At 36.0% G+C, this 22,321-nt stretch overlaps 1 protein-coding gene across 9 annotated transcripts in view; it reads left to right on the top strand.

Annotated features, from left to right (window-relative positions):
• The first annotated feature begins 516 nt into the window (after positions 1-516).
• RTKN2 (rhotekin 2) overlaps positions 517-22,321 on the top strand; it is a 74,175-nt gene continuing 52,370 nt past the window's right edge. For 8 of the 9 annotated variants that reach the window (XR_005357883.1, XR_005357884.1, XM_038534041.1 and 5 more), the window contains exons 1-4: positions 517-602; positions 7,209-7,405; positions 15,851-15,909; positions 21,350-21,403. Coding sequence is in view for 7 of the 9 variants with exons in the window: in XM_038534041.1 (XP_038389969.1) it covers positions 543-602; positions 7,209-7,405; positions 15,851-15,909; positions 21,350-21,403 (370 nt within the window). In the remaining 2 variants the exon portion in view is untranslated. Of the gene's footprint in view, positions 603-4,559; positions 4,849-7,208; positions 7,406-15,850; positions 15,910-21,349; positions 21,404-22,321 lie in introns of those variants that run through there. The other variant, XM_038534039.1, reaches the window with a different exon arrangement.

The raw sequence follows: 22,321 nt of genomic DNA, 5'->3' as shown, positions 1-22,321 counted from the left end.
CAGAGCAACTCCTGGGGCTAAGAAAACACCTGTGAAACGCCAACGGCATCTCAGCAGCCGGACTGACCGAGTGACCCCGGCCGACCTGGCCGTGCGCGCTGGGACCGGGCCACAGGCACCTGCTGCCGCGTGGGTCCGCGAGGCGCCCGAGAGCCCGCCCGCACCGGGACGCGGGGAGAACGCGCTCCGCGCCGGGGACGCGCCTCGCACGCCACCAGCACAGACCCCGCGGGGTCGGGCGCTCCCCGCGCCGCCCTGCCCACTCGGGTCGCGGGCCCGCCCACACCCCGGTCGCTGCCTTAAGCCCGCCGGCCGCTCCCGCTCCCCGCTCCCGGCTCCGCGGCCGCTCCCCGCTCCGAGCCCCCCCGCGCGTGCGCCCTGCGGCTGGAAGCCCCCCGCGCCCCTCCCCCCGCGGCCCGACTTGGTACGGCCCGGACGGCGGTTGGCGTCCTCCGCGGCCCCGGCGAGCGGCGGGCTTTTCAAATCTCACCTTCGGAGGAGTGGCGGCGGCCCCGGCGGCGGCCCCGGCGGCGGCGCTGGACATGCAGGGGCCGAGCGGGAGGCGCCCCGAGCTGCGCCCGGCGGGCCTTCCCGCCCAGCAGGTGAGTCTGGCCTGGTGGTCGAGGCCCCGTGTCTCGCCCTCAGCCGCGGCCGGAAGCAGGGAAGGGCCGCGAGGCCGCCTTGCGGGGCTCCGCGGGGCCCGAGGGCTCCTCAGCCCCCACGGCCCGACCTCTCCCGGAGGGGGCCCGACGCACCTGCCCGCAGCTCCCGCCGCCCTCCGGGGCTCGGACCCCCCAACCCCGAGGCGATGCGGGGGGCGGGGGCATAGAGGCTCCGGCCTCCCCGAGCGGCGCGCCCGAGGCCCGGGCAAGACCGTGTGCTGGACGGGAATACGAGCCCTGGAGCCGCGGCCCCTCAGCACAGAAACTCGGGAGGGCGGGGTCGGAGGAGCAAACCGCCGCCCGGGAACTTGAGGAAAAGTTGCTTTGAGGGTGGACGCTTCTTGAATTGGAGAGGAGGGGCGTTTGCTGTTTCGCCATGTAAAGCGTGTGTTAGAAACCCTTTTACTTCACGGAGACCAACATTTTTTTCCCCCTTAGGGAAATCAGTTCTTAAAATGTTATATTTGCCCCTTAACCATAACGTTGGAGTCTTAAAAGAAAACTGCTGTCATCAAGCTGGATCTTCACTTCTATTTTAACCTCCACCTTCTCTTACCTAATTCTGAGGAAGATTAAACCCTATGAAAATGCCAGTTTTGCAGGTCAAAATTGGTAGGCTATTAGCAATTTTATATGCTCCAGCCTATTACCTTTGCTTAGAAACCTATTATCTTTTTTTTTTTTTTTGAGACCTCAAGTAGATACAAAATTGTTAGGAAATCTTCAATGATACTGAGAAAAATAAAGCAAGACATTAAGAGTCCTTATGCAGAAAAGTCTAACTCCTTTATTAGTAATGCTGTTTTTGAAATGCCGGCATTTCCAAAAATTTCAGACATTCTGATGTAAGATACTTTTTTTTTTAAGATTTTATTTATTTATTTATTTATTTATTCATTCATTCATTCATTCATTCATTCATTCATTCATTCATTCATTCATGAGAGACACACACACAGAGAGGCAGAGACACAGGCAGAGGGAGACGCAGGCTCCATGCAGGGAGCCTGACGTGGGACTCGATCCAGGGTCTCCAGGATCATGCCCTGGGCTGAAGGCGGTGCCAAACCGCTGAGCCCGCCCCCCCCCCCTCCCCCGGGTCTGCCCAAGATACTTCTTTTCTGTCCTGTCCCTTTTGTGCTTTGGCTGTCTCGATTGTTAACAAGATCTTGATTTCTAGTGAATTGGCAATTTGTTGAGGTTCTCGTGTGTGTTACACAGGTGTTTGTATAGTCGTTCAAGTAAATTTGTTTAGCTGCTTGTAGCAGTAATATTTAGGAATTATACAAAAGAGAGAAGAGGATAAGGTCATGAAAGAAGCTTAGCTACATGGAATGAAAATAAATATTTAAATATGCACAAGGGCTGGATTATTTACATGTGAGAAAGTGTAATATTTAATGATTTTGAGGCATCAAGAAAATAGTTGAGTTGTGGAGTTCCTTCTGTTTGGATCTTGGATAAAAATTACGAAATAGCAATAGGTTTCAACCTAGTGTTTGCTGTTTTTCTTTTGATCTTAATGAACCTGCCATCTAATAGGGATAGGACCAAAGATTCTTGAGGTAGTTGGAACACTAGTAAAAAACCTGTACTTAAACCTTGGAGTCATCTGTGAGTACACACAGCATAGAGTATTCTATGCTTTGGAGTCAGATTCAGGTCAAATCTAACTCTGCTTGTTGTACAAAACCTTGAATACATTACCTGTTATTTCTAAATCCTTGGATTCCACAGTTGTGAAATGGGTAAAATGCTTATTCCAGAAAGTTCCTGGGAATTGAGAACCTCTTTAAAATACTTAGCATAGTACCTAACACTCAGAATGTGCTTGAGAGAAAACTGTTTTCTTACTATCTTTTGTCCCATTCACCTGAGATGTTTGGGCAGCAGGCCAAATCCAAGGACCCAGAGGGGTCTTGTAGGACCAGCCAAGAAGGTTCTTGGCTTCCTACAGGATGGAAACCCTACATGACCCACAGGAGGTGAAATAGTTTATTGAAGATACAGAGAGAGCAAATACAGATGAATGTCTAGGAGACTTGGAAAGAAAAGGAGCATATGTCTTAGTTTGGGGCCTGGGAGTTTTATTGAGGATGATGGTCTGGAGTATGTGTCTTCTCAGGCATCCAGAAAATGATTAGAACAAAGATTAGTACCCAAAGTGTCATTGCTGGGAGTGGGGGGTGGGGGTGGGTGTCTTCGCATCAAGATGTGTAGCACTGGTAGTCTGGAACACACATACGGTAGATTCCTCCAGACATTTTCATCTGGTTCTTCCTTAGATGTTATCTGTTCTAGAGAAATCATGAGTTCCTTCCCGTACAGGGAGGATGTGCATTATTTGCACTATAAGGCATGTGTAAAGTGGGGTGTGGGTACAGGTCCTAGCAAGAATGGAAGCAGGAAAAGGAGCAAAAAGGTTTTTATGGAGTCCTTCAGTTTCCTTGTCTCATTATCTCATTTCAGTAATATATACAGAAACATGAATTATTTCTCTAATGCCATTCCCCAGAATGACCACTATTCATGATTTCTAGACTTTTTCTGTACATAACCAGTTCTTAAAATAACACACTATTTCTTTTACAAGGATGTATGCTATATATACTCTTGCAGTCTTTTTCATCATGGTCTCTTAGCTAACATGGTTTACCTATATCCATTAGGTGGGTGATAGCTTCTATATGGATTACTACAGTTGTCTTAGTGGCAGTGCAACATTTTTTTTTTTTAAGTTGGCACTTAATTTCAAAACTAAGGCCATTTTCTTCGCACTTCCTTTGTTCCATTCTAGGTCTTCAAACCTAGTATAATCTAGATTTGCACTTTTAAATTCTTTCCCTATTTCATTTTTAGCGTTATCCTGTTAATTTTTATCAGCCTGACTTTATATACTTGCATGATAAGGACCGTGCCATAAGCCTCTGTTTGACTTATAAGGAAGCTCTTTAGAAAATTGAAGAAATGGCAAGAAGAAGATTTTTCTCCCATTCTTTGCTTTTTCTGGAGACTTGCTTTTAGACACTTCTACAAGGGATGGATATATGCTTTTGTCTGGAGTCCTACTCGGTCTTGACTCCGCCATTATGGTTGAGGCAGGAGCAGTAAAGATTTTAGCTCCCTACTGTTCCACTCCGAGGTTAGTAAACATCATCCTTAAATGCTCAGTTTGTGCCCTCATTAGATGATCATTGTTCTCACTGTGGATTAGCACATCAGCTCTTACCCCAGGAGCACTTTGTACCCCTTACTAACCAAAATTAAGTTCTTTGATTCCATATAGACTTTCTTGGCTGGAGTCATCACTTGACCAGAGAGGTTTTCTCTGTGTGAAGTACAAATGTGTACTGAAAGAAGTTGCATGGAGAATACAAAACTGGCTAACATCATGGCTCTTTTTTTTTTTTTTTTAAACCCCAGTACATTCGAAAGCATCCATACACTTAACAGTTCATCTTCCTCATGTCAGCCCTCCCAGATCCACATCTGCTCACTGTAGAATAGGGGAGATGAGGTTATAGTTAAATATGTATGTAAATTTGGCTGGGTTAGGGCTCAGCAAACTATATCTGTAAAAGAACAGAGAGTAAATATTTTCAGCTTTGTGGACCACATGGTCTTAGTTGAAATTACCTCTGCAATTGTAGTTTGAAAGTAGCCTTAGATCATACAAGTGGGCGTGACTGTACCACAGTACAAGTTTATTTACAAAAGACAGGCATTGACTGGGCTATAGTTTACTGATCTCTGCTCTAAAGGATAGAATTCTAATATTAATATCTATTAGATAGATCTCATTTCCTTAATGAATATTTAATCTCACAGATAAGGTGACTTAATAAACAAGCCCTAACTTTGCATTTCATTTCTGCACTATTTCCCAAGCCTCTATAATTTTAAAGTCTTTATCAGTGAGTGATGAGAAGACAATCTTCATTTATAAGATGGAAACCCAGGAAGCCCAAACTGATTCTTTAATGTATTTGTGGCCACCTACTGGTTCCTTAAGATTGTTGCAACTCTCCAGATTGTGATGGAATTTCAAGTACTACAGGAGTGGATCTCTACACTGGCTATACATTGAATCACCAGAGGAACTTAAGAAGAAACAAAACAAAACAAAACAAAACAAAAAACACCAAAAAACTCAGGCTCCACCTCCAGAAAGTCTAATTGTTTTGTGGTGAGTCTTCAGTTTAGGTAGTTTTATAAGGCCCTTCCCCTACGAGAGGTGATTCTAATGTGCAGCCAGCTTTAAGAATCGCTGTGCTGGTTCATCTGGCTGCCTCACAGTAACATTTAAAAAGCAAAATTGAATTTAATGGCACCAGATGGTATTTGTTTATATTTGAGTTGTGGGGTAAAGCTATTCATCCTGACTTCAAGTTGCTCCCTGTGTGCACTCTCTAATACTAACCAGCCTGCCAGAGTTTATTTCTATAGACATATGGGCCACATAGATAATTCTTATAATTAATTATTAATTACATTAAAGAAGAATTTACTTTGGGACTGGCAAAGTCATAAAAAGATGAAATGGAATTGTTGAAGTTCAGCCATGTTTAAAGAAGGAAAATCTGCAAACGACTACATTTATATGGTATGCCAGTTATGAGTTATACTACTAAAGATGGTTTTTATGTGGTAATTACATGATGTAATTACACAAGGTAATTAACCAGATCTGTTTTTCTGCATGTGAATAGTACTTTTGATTGATTTGGATAGTCAAGTTAAATCATCTACTGCAGCTTCTCTCCTAGGGCAATTTTCATAGACTTGCTCTTTTGACTTTTAGGTTTTCTTCTTGAAAAGATTGTCTTTTTAATGTATGGCACTTATTTTTTTAAAGATTTTATTTATTTTTTCATGAGAGACACACAGAGAGAGAGGCAGAGACACAGGCAGAGGGAGAAGCAGGCTCCATGCAGGGAGCCTGACGTGGAACTCGATCCCGGGACTCCAGGATCTTGCCCTGGGCCGAAGGCAGGTGCTAAACCACTGAGCCACCCAGGGATCCCCAATGTCTGGCACTTTTGTTGTTAGATTCCATTTACATTTTTTGATACAGATTTTGATCCAATTAAAAGTTTTTTTGCCACAGAAGCCAGGATGGTCACTTTACTTTTAGTAATAGACATTCTGGAGCATTATTATGTTTATAGTATAGTAAAGAGTATCCAATGATTTATAATTTTTTAAAAAGCTACTGTGAATTAACTCAGAATAAGTACATTTCAGTTTATAGAATTTTAATGTTATATGTGTAACTTGTGTATAGAACCAGGGCATTGCAAGACTTTCAGAACTAAAATGATTTAGTAATTTCATGATGACTTTTTTTTTTAAGGATTTATTTATTTATTCATGAGAGACACAGAGAGGCAGAGACATAGGCGGAGGGAGAAGCAGGCTCCTCACAGGGAGCCCAATGTGGACTCGATCCCCGATCCTGGGATCACAACCTGAACCGAAGGCAGGTGCCTAACCTGCTGAGCCACCTAGGCGTCCCTCATGGTGACTCTTAAAACTAAAGTAAACATATACAAAAGTACACTCTAAATATCCATTCCAAAATAATAAATAAATAAATAAATAAATAAATATCCATTCCATCCAATAGCTAAAGCTTCTGACATTTTCTAGGCACAGTGCTTTCACCCTTCTGAGATTTTATTTACATTGCTTACCATGTCTGCTAAACCTTAGTCCCTTTCCCAGCTTCTTCTGTAGAAAATTTTTCCTTGGTTAATTCAGTGTCATCAAACACATCTTGCCATTCCACAATACAACTTATATAATACGTACATGTGCTGTGTTGTTGTTTACATTAGTTACTATATTCCTTAGGTTGTCCTAAAACAAGTTAACAAAACTGGGTGGCTTTAGACAGTAGAAATTTATTATCTCATCATTTTGGGGTCCAGAAGTATGAAATCAGGGTACCTACAGATCCATATTCCTGCTAAAGAGTGTGGGAAGAATTCTTCTTGCCTTTTCCAGCTTCCCATGGTTGCTTGGTGGTCCTTAGCTTGTAGACTCATGACTCCCATCTCTGCTTCAGTCTTTGCATGGAGTTCTCTCTGTTTCTTCACATGGCTTTTCCAGAAGAACAACAGTCACTAGATTTATGGCCCTCATGACTCCAGTATCCCCTCATCTTAACTAGTTATCTCTGCAAAACCCTGTATCTGAGTAAGATCACATTCTGTGGTTCTGGGAGGACAGGAATATTTGGGGGACGTTATTCAAACTCGTGAAGTTATGCTAAGAATATGTAATGTTTCTCACACTTATTTCTGTTCTGTTTCTTCACTAGATTGTAAAGACTTCCAATAAAACAAGAAATTCAGGTTTTGCAAAGAGCATTTTCAAATAGCTGTATCTTTTGTGCTATCATACCTCAAAACTTTGTTACTTTCTCAATATGTTATAACATTAAAATGATGGCTAGTACATTTTCCATCTATTGGGGTAAAAAGAAATGTTATAATTTTGTATTTTTGCTATCTTTTAAAAATGCTTTCTCTCTCTTTTTTAAAGGACTGCAGTATTCAAGAAAAAATAGATTTAGAAATTCGAATGCGGGAAGGAATATGGAAACTCCTTTCTCTGAGCACTCAGAAAGACCAGATCTTGCATGCGGTTAAGAATCTCATGGTATGCAATGCTCGAATAATGGCTTACACATTGGAGTTACAGAAATTAGAAGAACAGATTGCAAATCAAATTGGAAGATGGTTAGTAGCATAGTTTTTCCTATGGCTTTTAATGTACTCAAGTATTTGAATTAAGAACACAATATAATTTGACTTTAATGTGAACTATCAAATCATCAAAGCTTTTAAAAAATAAATGCACTGAAGTAGTCTCTGATATTATAACATTTTGGCACTAGAACTCAGAGTATATGTTAAAGCAGCAGTTTTCACTAGGCCATTTTGTTGTAATCTAGATGGTAAAATGAAATGGTTAAGAAGCAGGAACTGAGGGAATATTTTGAAAAGGACCAAGACTGGGGCCTCTGGGTGGCTTAGTTGGTTAAGCCTCTGACTCATAGAGCTCTTCAGCTCAGATCAAGATCTCATTGTTGTGAGATTAAGCACTGCCTCCGCCTGGGCTCAATGTTCTAAGGAGTCTGCTTGAGATTCTCTCCCTTTCTGTCTGCCCCTATCCCCCCATGCTTCTGCATGCTCCCCCCCCCCCTCTCTGAAATGATAGATAAATAGGGATGCCGGGATGGCTCAGTGGTTGAGCATCTGCCTTTGGCCAAGGGTGTGATCCTGGGATGGAGTCCCACATCGGGCTTCCTGCTTGGAGCCTGCTTCTCCATCTGCCTATGTCTCTGACTCTCTGTGTGTGTGTCTCTCATGAATAAATAAATAAAATCTTTAAAATAAATAAATATATAATAAGATGATAAATCTTTTTTTTAAAGGTCCAAGACTGATAGCTGAGTATATAGAAATGTGAATTTTTTAAAAAATAAATTGCTTAAAAAATGCTAATAAAGAGGTGCTAGCTGAGAGTAATTGGAACTTAGGTATAGAAATTGAAATGCACACTCCTTTCACATGGTGAACATAAGTCCTAGAGAGGCAAGCAAACTGACTCAAGGATGTCACTGGCTAGGGACAGAAGCTACGGAGAGGTTACTTAGGATTTGCTAAGTACGTTTTAGTCCTTGCTCTTTTGATTATTACTCTGTGCTGCCATTTGGTATCAGGTCTAGGATTTGTATATGAAATTTATATCCTGTCCTTTTTACAATACCAAGTCTTAACTTGAACCTAAAAACTGACACAGCTCAGTGACTAGATGTTAGTTTCTTTTCTAATATAAATGTTCTTACAACACCAGTTGTTGATCAGTTTAAAGCTCTAGCACTAGCGAAGAATTTCTCTTTATATGATAGTGGCCATTTTGCTGTTACCTCCACTAAATTCTTGAAACATAAGATAAAAACACAGATTACGAAAAGATTTTTGTAAAAATAAAAAGTTGATGAGATTGTGATAAAATAAAGACTTGTGTACAAAGTAACTACTGTTTATTTGCAGTACTCCTTTTGGATAGCTATTTTCTCTGTGCCAGAGTTCCTTCAGTATGACTGGCAAGATAATATTTACATTTTGAAAATTAAGATTATATTTAAAACCTAATCTGATACATTTTACATCATTATTATTCAACAAATGTCAAATTATTTTTGTTATTATATATCCCTGACATTATAAAATGAAATTACTCTTGTGTCACAATTTAGGAAAATATTTTTTCAGATGGACACACCATAGTTTGAGTCAGTGTCTCTCAAACTGGTTTGCATATATCAGTGAAAGTACATGACTATGTGTCAGGAGATATACAAAGCCATAGGATAAATATGGCAGGTCTTTTTTTTTTTTTTTTAAGATTTTATTTATGAGAGAGGCAGAGACATAGAGGGAGAAGCAGACTCCCCATGGGGAACATGATGTGGGACTTGATCCCAGGACCCCGGGATCACCACCTGAGCCAAAGGCAGACACTCCACCACTGAGCCACCTAGGTGCCCTGGCAGATCTTTTTAAAACTATGAATTTTTAGGATAAAACATGAGAAATTTGGAACTAAGGTATGATTTGGGTAATTCTATTCACAGGGATATATGTTCTCGCCTAGTCCTTTTTTTTTAGATTTTATTTATTTATTCATGACAGACACAAAGAGAGAGAGAGAGGCAGAGACACAGGCAAAGGGAGAAGCAGGCTCCATGCAGGGAGCCCGATGTGGGACTCGATCCTGGGTCTCCAGGATCACACCCCGGGCTTCTGAAGGCAGCGCTAAACCGCTGGGCCACCGGGGCTGCCCTCCCCTAGTCAGTCAGTTATTAATTAATTAATTAATTAATTTATTTATTTATTTATCTATCTTATTTATTTATTTATTTATTTATGAATGATAGTCACACACAGAGAGAGAGAGGGGCAGAGACACCGGCGGAGGGAGAAGCAGGCTCCATGCACCGGGAGCCCGATGTGGGATTCGATCCCGGGTCTCCAGGATCGGGCCCTGGGCCAAAGGCAGGCGCTAAACCGCTGCGCCACCCAGAGATACCCCCCTAGTCCTTTTTAAGGACATTTTTTAAAGAGAGGACTGTTTGAGTGGAAGAGTTTGAGAAGCACTGGTTTAAGTACAGTGTGGGGGATCCCTGGGTGGCGCAGCCTATTTACATTTATATTACAGATATATTTGGTTTTGGCTTTGTCACTTTCTTTTATGTTATGTTGATTTATGTGTATTATAATTGTGATTTATGTTTTAGTATTTGATCTATTTGTTCTTTTTAATTTTTTTAAAATTTAAGAGTTTTATTGGTTACAGTAGTTACTAGAACTTTTTATTTATTTATTTATTTATTTATTTATTTATTAAAGATTTTTTATTTATTTATTCATAGAGAGAGAGAGACAGGCAGAGGGAGAAGCAGGCTCCACGCAGGGAGCCCGACGCGGGACTCGATCCCGGGTCTCCAGGATCACACCCCAGGCTGCAAACGGTGCTAAACCGCTAAGCCACCAGGGTTGCCCCAGAACTTTATATTAAAAAAAATAATAATAACTATACGGTAACTTTATAATGACTTTAGCTTCTTTTTTCCCCTTACTTAGGCTTTTACTATTTTGTTTTTTTCTACTTTTAATGATATTATTTGTCTTCACTTATCATTTCTGGGAAGATCAGTGAACTTATTTTCCCATATTTTCCTTCTCTAGTTTTCTATTTTATTTTGGTTGTTATTATTTTCCAGGCTGTGTTCTCCTTTGGTTGAGAAGATAATATTTACATGCTAATCTTGGTCTTGTTTCTCTCTTTTGTTTTAGTCTTTGATTAAATATGTATAATGTTCACTACCTTTTTGTACTTTTCCAAAATTATCTCTTGTTTGGAGAAAGGTTATGATCTAGTAGATTTCTCAATGTGAGTATAGCTTTCTTCACATTCTTTTATGTTTAGAATGCTTTCTTTAGTGTTCGTACTTAAAAGCACAAAAATTTTAATGTCGAATATTCTTTCTTTTGTAAGTGACTTGGTCTTCTTGTCTAGAGGCTGAAAATAGTTTTCACTAAAAGTCTGATAATTTTATTGGAGTATGTTGAAGGGCTGAGCACTTTGGCTTACTTAAAACTCTTGTAATATGTAGATTCAAGTCTTCTATTTTCAGACACTTTTCCTGGAGTTAAAGCCTCTAGAATAAAGCATTTAGTGTCTCATTATTTTGTTTTTAGTATTTAAGGACTCCAATTACATATAAGTAGGATCTTCTTTGCCTGTCTTCTATGTCTATCACTTTCTCTTTGATGTTTTAAAAAAATCTTTATCTCATTTTTGTCTTTTTGGCTCTTCTCATTCTCATCCACTATGTCCCTTAATGTACTTTCAGTTTTATGTCTTCATCCTTGGACACTTTGTATTTTACTCTTCATTTCAGAAATTATTTTATTTTCCTTTTTCTAATTTCTTTCCTGTCTTTACCTCTCATTTTTTGTTCATATTTGCCTTTCATTTGTTCTTTACTAGTCTGCAGCTTTAGATTTCAGATTCCTCACTTCTTTCATATTTGTAATAGCTTATTTAACTGCACTTAATTCATTTTAGAGTATCATGTTTGTTACTTTATATATATATATTTTTTTTGGGGGGGGAGAGTGGTTGATGGAGTATTTTTATTAGCTGAAGCATTTTGACTCCTGCTTTCATTTTATAGTAGATTTCTATGGATGTTTGGGTCCCTTTTTTTTTTTTTTGTTTGGTCCCTGGTTCAAATATACAGGATGTAGAGTTTTCCTGGGCCAAGTGATGATGGGTAGGTAGAGGGGCTTTCTTGCTTGTTTATTTGTTTTTGTCTAATTGTGTTTTCTATTGGAACTATAAAGAGCAGTTTCTTTAATAAATGATGTCTTTGGGATGTTGGTTAGTTGGTTTCCCGATTTTTTGATACTATTTTATTTCTTGAGGCTTTTAACTTCAGTTGCTTCCTCTTCCTTCTCCTTCCTCTTCTTCTTCTTCATTTTCATGAGCAGACCTTCAAAGGATACCTCTTTCATTGTGTGTCTCTTTTCATAAGACTAACAGCTTCTGAACCAGAATTCTTTTTAGACTGCCTTCCTTTCAACTTCCTAGGAACCAGTGCTATGGTATCCATCAGGTCTTGTGTCCATTGTCTTTTCTTCTAGGAGAGAGATCACAAGTTGATACTGTGTTTTACAATGGGCACCTGACTTCCAGGAGCTGGCCTTGATGGTTTTAGTTACCAATTTTCCCACTTACATGTAAATTGAAGTTTGTTTTAGTCTCTGTTTTCTAGTTATGCTGTAAGTGTGGACGATAGGTGATTTTATTTGCTTTCCTTGTTGATCTGAAAGCTTTTGTAAGATACCTGAAGAAATTCAGATTTAGTGACCATTATCTTACAAGAACTAGGAAGTCATACTCTGATCACTTTAAAAATGTTTTAGTCCCTCTTCTACATAAGCTCCAAGTTAAATACTGAGGCCAAAAATATAAGAACACAAATATAAGGATTACATATGTTTCTAAGAATGACATAGAATACGTTTAAAATATTATTTCATTCGGTACCTATAAGCTAGGTAGATATTTCTTCTATTTTACAGATGATGATGCTTAGGCTAAGAAGTTAAAAGTAACTCTTCACCAGAACTAGTTAACAATGGTAAGAGTCAAACCTAAGATTTAGTCTGAATCTACTAAATACTCCACGCTCCATCAAAATGGGCACATAATTTCATTTCATTCATTATTCACTAAACATTTATTGAGTGTCTTTAAGGTGCTGAGCTATATACCATGTACTGGTGATTCAGCAGTGAACAACAACAACAAAAATCCCTATGCTTCTAGAGCTTACATTCATTCTAGTAATAATAGTCTCTCCTATGGCAACCTGCCAATGTATCTCTTGTCTTAACTTCTGAAATACTTTGATTTTGTAAAAACATTATTAGTCAAAGTCATTTGTAGCACCTAAGTATGTATATCATTCAACATAATTGTGATTTTAATAATGCCACACTAACCAGTTTCTCATATTCCAATTGCCTGATTTATTGCTTATATACTAATAAACTGAAAAAAGAAAAAGTACAGATGGCAAGTAAAAATTGTATACTCCTGGTATTTACAACAAAATATGGTATATTAAAGAATTGATTTTATTTTTTAAACTTTATATTATTTGGTGTCTGTTGAAAGAGTTTATTATGTCAAGGTTTGAAATAGAAATGTCTTCCCAATTTAACATACTTATGAAGTTATTAATTTTATACCACATAATTTAAGATGTTTAAAATTCCACATTAAGCACTGCTGAATGTTTTAGTTTTCACTTATTTGCATAAGAAGTGAAGGATTTTATAACCTGCTTCCAAATAATGGAATCCTAGTTAGAATTCTTATAGTACTTCATTAAGAAAATATAAAATACTTTCATCATTGTGCAATTCCTCATTATACCTTGTTAATTTTGGCAAATAAATGATATTTTAAATTCCCATATTGAGTAATATAAAATAGGATAATCTGTACTTACTCAATTTTAATACGGATTTTTGAGCAACAAAGTGGTTGATGGGCACCCTCTGTTGGTCATTTTATTTACCTACAAGCAGAAATTAATAAAGCAAAATTAAAAGTTTGTCTTCAGTACTTTTATCTCTGTCCTTTAAATTAGCATTTACAAGTCTCACCAAAATAATGCTCTAAACTGAGTTTATAAGAATAAGGTATACTACTATTTAGCTGTGCTTGTTTGGATAATTTTGTGGTTATTTGCTTTTTCCTTAGGCTGGCTCTCTAATTGTAGCATTTAGAATTGGCATTAACATTGCAGATTTTCAAACAAGTATTTATTTAACTGTAGCAAACTATTAGCTACAGTAGCACATTATTAAACAGAGAATGTTTAACAATTTTATTGTCAATTTGGATTAATTAGAAAAACATCACATTTTAGCACCCTAAATAACAGTTTGAAGAATTATTTGAATTGAAAATAATACAGGCATCAGCAAAATGAGGCTGAATTACTTCAGTGTGTCTCTCATTTTTTAAAAAAGAGATTTAATTATTCTGTAAGATTATATGATTAAATGGATTTATATTATAGTTTGATAATATTTATATATAATAACTGTTGGCTGGCCCTAGAAATGCCTATGCAAGTACATTATAATTATAGAGAAGAAAGCTGTACTCTGCCTTGTGAATAGTTTGGTGGGATTTTTTTTTTTTTTTTTTTTTTAGTTTTTTGGTGAATATTCAGCAAGTTTGCTTTTGGTGGCTCTTATATTTCAGAATTTCTCTTACCTGCTAAGACTTCATGTTTAATCCAATTTAGTAATACCTAATGGATCTCAACTTTAGCATAATCTATGGCCTATTCCATAGTGCTCAAATTACTCACTATATTAGAGCTTTCTTGTATTTCTTCATTGAAATAAGTACTTTAAGAGTTTGTATTATGCATTGCTCATATAGAAGGTGTTTTTAGAAATATTAACTTATAAATGCCAGCCGGCTGTATATATATTGTATTTTTCTTATACCGTTTTGGGGAAATTGAGATTTGTGTTTGATTTCTAGTGTGCCTTATAGTAGGCTATTCAATTGAACTTTTCACTCTGTGATGAATAATCAAGCTAATGTTCTGCAACATGACAAACTAAACTTGCGTATAAAATACTGAACATGACTCTTTTAAAATTTATGATTCAGTGCAACATTTTTGAATAATGAGTACTTTTATTTTGTACTTAGTGAATTCCTTGTTTTTAACTTAAATACTAATATGACCAGAGAGTAATTAGATAGGATCCTGAGAAATTTATGGCTTTAGGTCTACTACATTACTTTAGTTATACCTTACATGTAGTTGTATAAATACTATATACATATCCTATGTAAATTTATCCGCTTACGTACATCAGTGTATTATTTCAGCTCATTTGGTGTATATTTCACTTAAAATGCTTATGTGCTTAATCCAGTAAGAGAATGAGAGAAGTAGACTGATATTTTATCTTTAAATTTTAATGTATGATAAAGAATAACTATATAATCTTTCTAACATGCCTACTGAAATGCAATGAGATGGTGTCATACTCTTCTGAAAATTAGTCACACTTCAAAATTCCACCAATCTTTCTCCAAAAACTCTCTTAGAATCAAACAGTATCCAAATGGAAAGTTTTTATCTTATCATATATTTGAAGTATCTAATTAGCCAGTAGTTAATTAGGTAACCAAATTAAGTGGAGACCCCCTCCCCCCAAAAAAGTGCAAAGCAGAATAATCTGGGAAATATTGCTCCAGAAATGCAATACTAATTTCTAAATGTGGGATTATTAGGAAATAAGATATTGGAAAAGTATTCAAGGGTGGGATTGATTCGACTTAACCAGGAGATAATTATTTTGAGTTGTTTTTATGGTAATATATTCTAAAGTTAGATCTGGAAGTGTCTTATATACTAAGAATTTTACTTGAGACTTTTTCTATTTTCATGATAATGTTTTGCTCTCCATATTTTATTTTTCCTGCAGAGCCACCCCTTCCTTTAGCGCCTGAGTTATTGTTTTAGTATATAGTTTTTTTTTAATTTCAAAAAGAAATATTATATGATATTTCTGCATATAAATATATAGGACATAACAAATGTTTGATATTTGTTAGATTTTTATAAGGATAAAGTACTCCTGAGCAGCAAGTTCATGGTTGGGAAGCTCTTTAGCTTTTTCAGGCAGCTATAATCTGGTAAGCTAGAAATGTGATTTATGAAATGGCAATCCAAGGTATTACACTTCCTGGGACCTGGACAAATCTTGTACATCTTGCTTATAAATAAGTGTTCACAGAAGGCTTTCATTGTACAGTAAGCCAGTATATAATCATCAGGGATGGAAAGCTTATATGAAAAATGAAAGAGTTCCTCTATATATTTCTCTTAAAGGCAACTAGCTGTTGACTAAACATTGTGAAGTTTGAGTGAAGTAGTTTATATTATCTGGAAGTCATTATGCATGGATATGTGTCTGTTTTTAATATTTAGGCATTTGTGAAAGATTGTTAAAATATTGCTTTAGAAAAGATCATGTTTTCATTCGTTTTTTTCCTTTTGACAGTGATGTGAATTTTGAAAGTAAAGAACGAACAGCATGTAAAGGCAAGATTGCCATATCAGGTATGCTATAGATGGATTGTTTTATATTGCTGAATAAATTCTTTAAAGTACCTACTTGGAGTTGTTGGAGGTTTTTTTTTTTTAAGATTTTTATTTATTTATTCATGAGAAACACACATAGAGAGGCAGAGGGAGAAGCAGGCTCCATGCAGGGAGCCTGATGTGGGATCGATTCCAGGATTCCAGGGTCACACCCTGGGCCGAAGGCAGGTGCTAAGCCACTGAGCCACCCAGAGATCCCCAGAATTGGTGGGGTTTTAATTTCCTGCATCCGTTTTTCCCCTCTATTTTATTTTGCATGTATTTGTGCTAAAACACTGTTTTCATCATTTGCTGTATGTTTATGTAAGATTTTACAGTTTGGGAAAACTGTTTCGTGTACATTACATGTATTATGCAGTTTTCTCTTGAGTGCAGTTTTGTGAAATAGATAGGATAGTTCTTTTTCTAAACTTAGAGGTTAAATGACTTCCATTAAGTGGTTTAGCTGGGCTGCAAACTCAAATCTTTAACCTTCCATTCCTTTTCTGCTCAGAAGTTTCAATAATATTTCTAATGTTTGTCCAGGCTAGAGGTTCCATGAGGGTTGGAACTCTTGTTTGTTTTGTTCATCACAGTATACCCTGAAGCCAGAACAGTGCTTACACATAGTGGTTGCTCAGGGGTATTGATTGGATAGATGACTGCTTCTTGTTTTCCATAGGATACAAAACAAACTATCCCCCCCAAGAGTTTTCCATACTGACCCAACTGTTTTTCTAGCCATGTCTTCAACTCCTGCGCGTAAACGGTCTGTGTTAGTCAGACATTTCTCTCCCAGTTCTGTCAATACACTGCCTGCTTCTGACACCCAATTAGCTCTTGAAATAACTATATTATCTTCGGGATCTGTTTGCTCATCTATAAAGCCTTCCCTGTTATCATTCCAGCTGGAAATGATGTTTTCTTTCTTTGAATTCCTAATGCTAGATAGACGACCCTTTACCACTAGATGGCACTTATGCTGTGTTGTCTCAGTTTCTCCAAACTGTTAAGGAAACTAGACAGTGGCTTGGAGATGCCACAGAGTGAAATGAACGCAAGGCTAACTCGTGTACACTAGTTAGGTAATGTACCTTTTACAAATATTATCTCATCAGTACATTTTGGGAGCAACAGACCTCCATCAGCCCTTAAGTAATAACTAGCTTGTTTCATTGGCCAGAAGCCTTGTTCTCTTAGCTCCAGGGAACATGCTGCTGCATTTCAGGCTCTCTCACTCAAGGAACGGTTTTTAGAAATGTCTTTATGGATAAACAAAATTCTCATGCAGGAAGGATAGATTTGAATTTTATAATATGTAATTGTCCTAAATCATAGGAATTGCCCTCAGCAAAAAATTCTTCTGAAAAGTAACTGAACTATATAAAATCTGTTCCTTTTTTAATAGTTATTTATATTCATATTTTCATCTTTCCAGTTATAAGACTGGAAAAAAACATGTTTTATACCTCTTTTATGCTTTTGATGCCAAACACAGTACTTTTACATAGTCGTTGTGCACTATGTTCAATACATTTTAACGTGAATAAATAAAATATTTAAGATCTTTAAGGGAGATTTTTCTAAAAATACTTAAACATAATCCTCCATTTCTTGTTTCTGACTTAGTGCCACTAAGTATACAAGTGAAATATGTTAAATTGCTGTGAAGACTAAAATGACATGATAGAGTTAACATCTATTGACATTTTATAAGTTTATTAGCTATAGCAATTCATGATATTAATATTTACCGCACATTTAGAAGAGTGCTTAAGTAAAAGCATTTAAAGTAAGAGAAAAAAATCTATTTTCCTGACCACAAATATTCAAGTGTAGAAATTAAACTTATTTCTGCATGTGTTCCTTCTTTCCAAAAGATAATTTTAAATTAACTTAAGGAACTGGAAGTCTCAGAAAATGGGATACATATGTAATTTCTTTTCATCTTTGCTTTGACTTAGTTATATCTTTTCTGTGTATTTGTAAACAATAAAAACAAAGAAAATTAAAAACTAATTCACTTTTATAAGTCCATTTTGACATTAGGATGACTTTTGTATTGATCAATATGAGTATTAGCAACAAAGGTTCATAATGTTTTGAGATTACATTGATTAACAGGTGATACCAGGGTTTTCCATTTCTAGCTTCACCACTCAATGGCCAGATCCTTTTAAAAATAAACAGATAATTCAGGCATATCTGATCATTCTTACTAAACATCAAATAATTGTACTGTGGCAATTGACTTAGCTTATTCAGTGACTATTAATTCAGTTTTTAAAGGCTAATCAATTCATAAAATATCTCAATTTTTACTTCTGAAAATGATAGAGACTTTTAGGAGTTGATAGCATCAAGTTAGCCATTGTATTATGTATGTCTCTTTCAGTTTATTATATAAGGGTCAATGAAGACATAAAAAGAGGCAAAAGTAAGAGCACTGTAAACTAAAGCCGAGTCAACCATTTGCAAGAATTTGAAAGGAATTTCTACTATTTGAAGCTGAATTAAAAATCATAGTTGGTAGGTTATACATCCTTTGTTATCTGAACAGTACCTGACCAGCTTGGAAATAGATAAGTGTGTCCCTTCTCTTGAGAATTTGATATAGATAGGCATGGGAAAAGGCAAGACTGACCCCATGGGCTATTGGTGTATAGCAGAGGAAGTCAGGGTTCATGTTCCTCCCAAGCCAGTGTAAATAGTTAATACTACCCTAATAGGGCAAGAACAGCTGTGAACAAGAACAGTTGTGAAATGAGATGAATCAGCAACTGTGGTCAAGCAAGAAGTAGGCTCTTTGACAGGGTATCAGCCAAGTCATAATTATAAAACAATAAAAGCAATCCTATTAAAATCAAGAACAAAGTAAAAATATCTATTATATCAATATAACTGACACAATTTTAAAAATTGTAGCTAAAATAGCAAGAATGAGAGATGAAACTACTGAAAAGAAATAGAGAAATTGAATACTATTTTAAAATAATAGATTACAGACCTAGAAAATCTAAGGAAATTTATTGAAACACTATTTGAACTAATAAAGAATTCAGTAGAAGTGGCTAGATTCAAGATAAATATACAAAAAGTGGTAAGCTGCTCTCAAAACCAATATCTAGTTAGAAAATATGGCAAAAATTCTCTTTTACAATAAAAACAGCAAAAAACAAACATAAAATATCCCAAGAATAACCTTAATAAAAATGTAAACATAACTGTATCATGGTACTATATCTATTGACAGAATATTATAAAGTTCCAGTTCACAAATTAATTTGGATAATAGAATTCTAATAAAACATTTTGGAGGGGGAATTTGGACAGTATATTTCTAAAATTTGCATAAAGAAATTAGCAATTTAGAATAACATGCTTTGGAAGGATATATTTCTAGCAAATGGTACAGTATATTATAAAGATTCAGTAGTTATAATAGCATGGTATTAGTATTAGGATAGACAAAAACTGATAAATTATTCAATTAGATCTGTAAAGCATATACCCAAAGCACAGATACTTACTCATAAGGTCACATATGATAAAGATCCATTGAATCATTAAATCAATGAGTAAGGGAAGGCCTATTAGATGTATAAATGGAGCTGGAACAATTATTTTTATAAGAAGAATATATATATATATATTTTTACCTCATATACCCAAAATTCTCACATAGATTAAATAATTAACTTTTAAAAGTACAGAGCATAAACAATATGTTAAAAGAAAAGTGGATCATGGATACAAATATTCACTGAAATGGCAATACATGTTTTAACATTTTTCTTGTTACTTAGGAAAATGCAAATCTAAATAAATCTTGTCAGCTGGCTATTAAATTAGTAAATATGTTTTAAAAATTATGGTTGGATGTATATAAAATGTTTAGCTTGGCATATGGAGAGAGCCTAATAAGTAACATTTTTAATCAAAATGGCTCAGGCAGCCGTGGAAGGAAACTCATACATACCTAGCTGGTTGGGTAGGGTAGAGACAAGGGAGTATTATAAAGGTTTTCTAGAAAGGAAATTAGAAATAGGCACTATGAACTTTAAAAAGGATTCTAAACAAATGAAAATCTAGACAAGATCATGGGACTTAAAGTGAAGCAAAACATAAATGTAGCCAAGAAGCTTATATTCATAAAGATTTGTAATTATTTTAAAGTGGCATAATTAACCGGTATGAAAATATGCATTTAAATACCATAAGTGTAATAGGGAAATATCGTTAAAATTTTTCCATAAAGGTTTAAAGTATTTATATTCTGAGTAATTAAAACTAATTTCAAAAAATAAAAAAAGTAAAACTAATTTCACTTTATCATTGAACTTTCTACTGTATTGTGTTATGCTGTAATTCATACATCTTAATCTACTTGGTAGAACTTTGATTCTCTTTGAAAATGTATAGATACTGGAATGTCTGGGTGGCTCAGCAGTTGAGCAGCTGCCTTGGGCTCAGGGTGTGATACCGAGGTCCAGGGATCGAGTTCTGCATCAGGCTTCTTGCATGGAGCCTGCTTCTCCCTCTGCCTATGTCTCTGCCTCTCTCTCTGTGTGTGTCTCTCATGAATAAATAAATAAAATCTTTAAAAAAAGAAAATATATAGATACCATTAGAATATCAGAGGAAAATTGTTAATCTCGTATTTAAAGGGAATAATGAAGGAAAAATTTTGACTGTGTCAAAGATCTAGATTAACATCTAGAATAGATCATTAAAACAATTATTTTAAAGTTTGAAGAATATATGAATGAGAGAAAATATGTTTCTATCTCCTTTAAAACATATACCCTTTTCTTGGTCTCAAAGAAGGAATGCATTACTCTTTTCAGTTTTATTTCTTAAGGGAAATGCTGTAGTTTGTAACATGAATATATAAAGATCTGAAAATTCTTTCCTAGACCAGTTAAATCTTCTTAATGGAAAGAGTTTGTATCTGTTTGTCATGAACAATGATCTTAGACAAGTCACTTTTCTTCATCTTTAAAGTTTGCAGAGTGGAAGTCCTGACGTCCTTTCTACCTATTATTTTCTGATTTTGAAATGTATTTACATTAGTTGCTACTGCTTACCCCAAATAGAAATTCAACAATTTCATCTATTTCAAAAACATAAATCACAAAATGAAAATGTTGTGGCATAAGCTTATTACAGACCTTACTTAATAATTTGTTGAATAATAGTTGATAGAGTTTTTGGTAAATTATTTAAATAACTTAATAGATTTTATATTCCTAGTCTAGGCAATTTTTGAGAAAATATTGCCTGGGTTAGAATACTTAAATGATAAATTTTATATTGGCTTTAATAGTCAGAATCCATTATGGAATTCAGAGGTTCATTTCACTCTAAGAAATGAAACTTATCAAGATTACCTGTCATTTCTTTTTCCCTTTCTTCATAGATATTCGAATACCACTAATGTGGAAAGACTCTGATCACTTCAGCAATAAGGAGCGTATGTATGATTTTAATTTATATTTGAAATATTTTCTTTAAAGTATATAGTAAATTTGTGATTATTGGGGGGAAAAAAGCTGCTTCCACATTGAAATAAATTGATGTCATTTGGCAGAATAAATAATATCTTGCTGAACTGTGTTTTCTCAGTTTTAGTACAAATATGTTGTAATTACTTGATATTAATTAAGATAATGCCTATCTAATGTACTTTTAGTTGTTGATTGGAACCTATACAAGGAAAGTAACAGGTTGTGGGGAAGGGAAGTGTGCAACAAAAGAAAATGTTAAGGCAGCATTTCTTTTTGACCAGAATCCAGGAGATCTTTTTTGCCTTGTTTTGTTACTTCAGATTATTTAGCAGAGTATAAGAGGGAAAGATTTTTACCTCAATCTGATTTTTTTTCCCCTTTAGCATTTTATGGCTTTATATAGTCTTCACAAATCCATGTAATGCTTAGGTCATAGAAATTAACCTCAAATGATTTCTAGCTGTTAGAGGCAAAGCAGAAAAGATATGATAATCCTTTATCTTTCTTGTCTATTGTGATAGCTTTGTTCCTCGTACTTTTAAAAATTGAATCATATTGAGCATAATTAGTTTTATATGAAGAATCCAAAATCAGGTTAGTATATTTGTTATTCAATTAGGAAATATAATTTACTTTACAAAGGAATACATGTGAGGATTAAGCATATCTTTCTGATTACTATAGAGAATAAGTTTTTCTGAAGAGCTACATTTTCTCAATAATGAGGTTTTAGCCCTTTAATCACCCAGTACTTTTAAAAAACATCACCAAATTAAAAGGCTCAGCAGTTATGTTTTTTGTGTTCGCATATCTACTTTTTATTGTTTTTGTGGTTTCCTCTCCTGCTGTCAGTTTGGTGGAAAATGTTTTGCTGTTGTTAACGT

The sequence above is a fragment of the Canis lupus genome, chromosome 4 (assembly GCF_011100685.1).
Source record: "Canis lupus familiaris isolate Mischka breed German Shepherd chromosome 4, alternate assembly UU_Cfam_GSD_1.0, whole genome shotgun sequence".
In the NCBI taxonomy this organism is placed as follows: Eukaryota; Metazoa; Chordata; class Mammalia; order Carnivora; family Canidae; genus Canis; species Canis lupus.
Note: the sequence above shows the minus strand (reverse complement) of the source record. Positions and strands in the feature narration are given on the sequence as shown.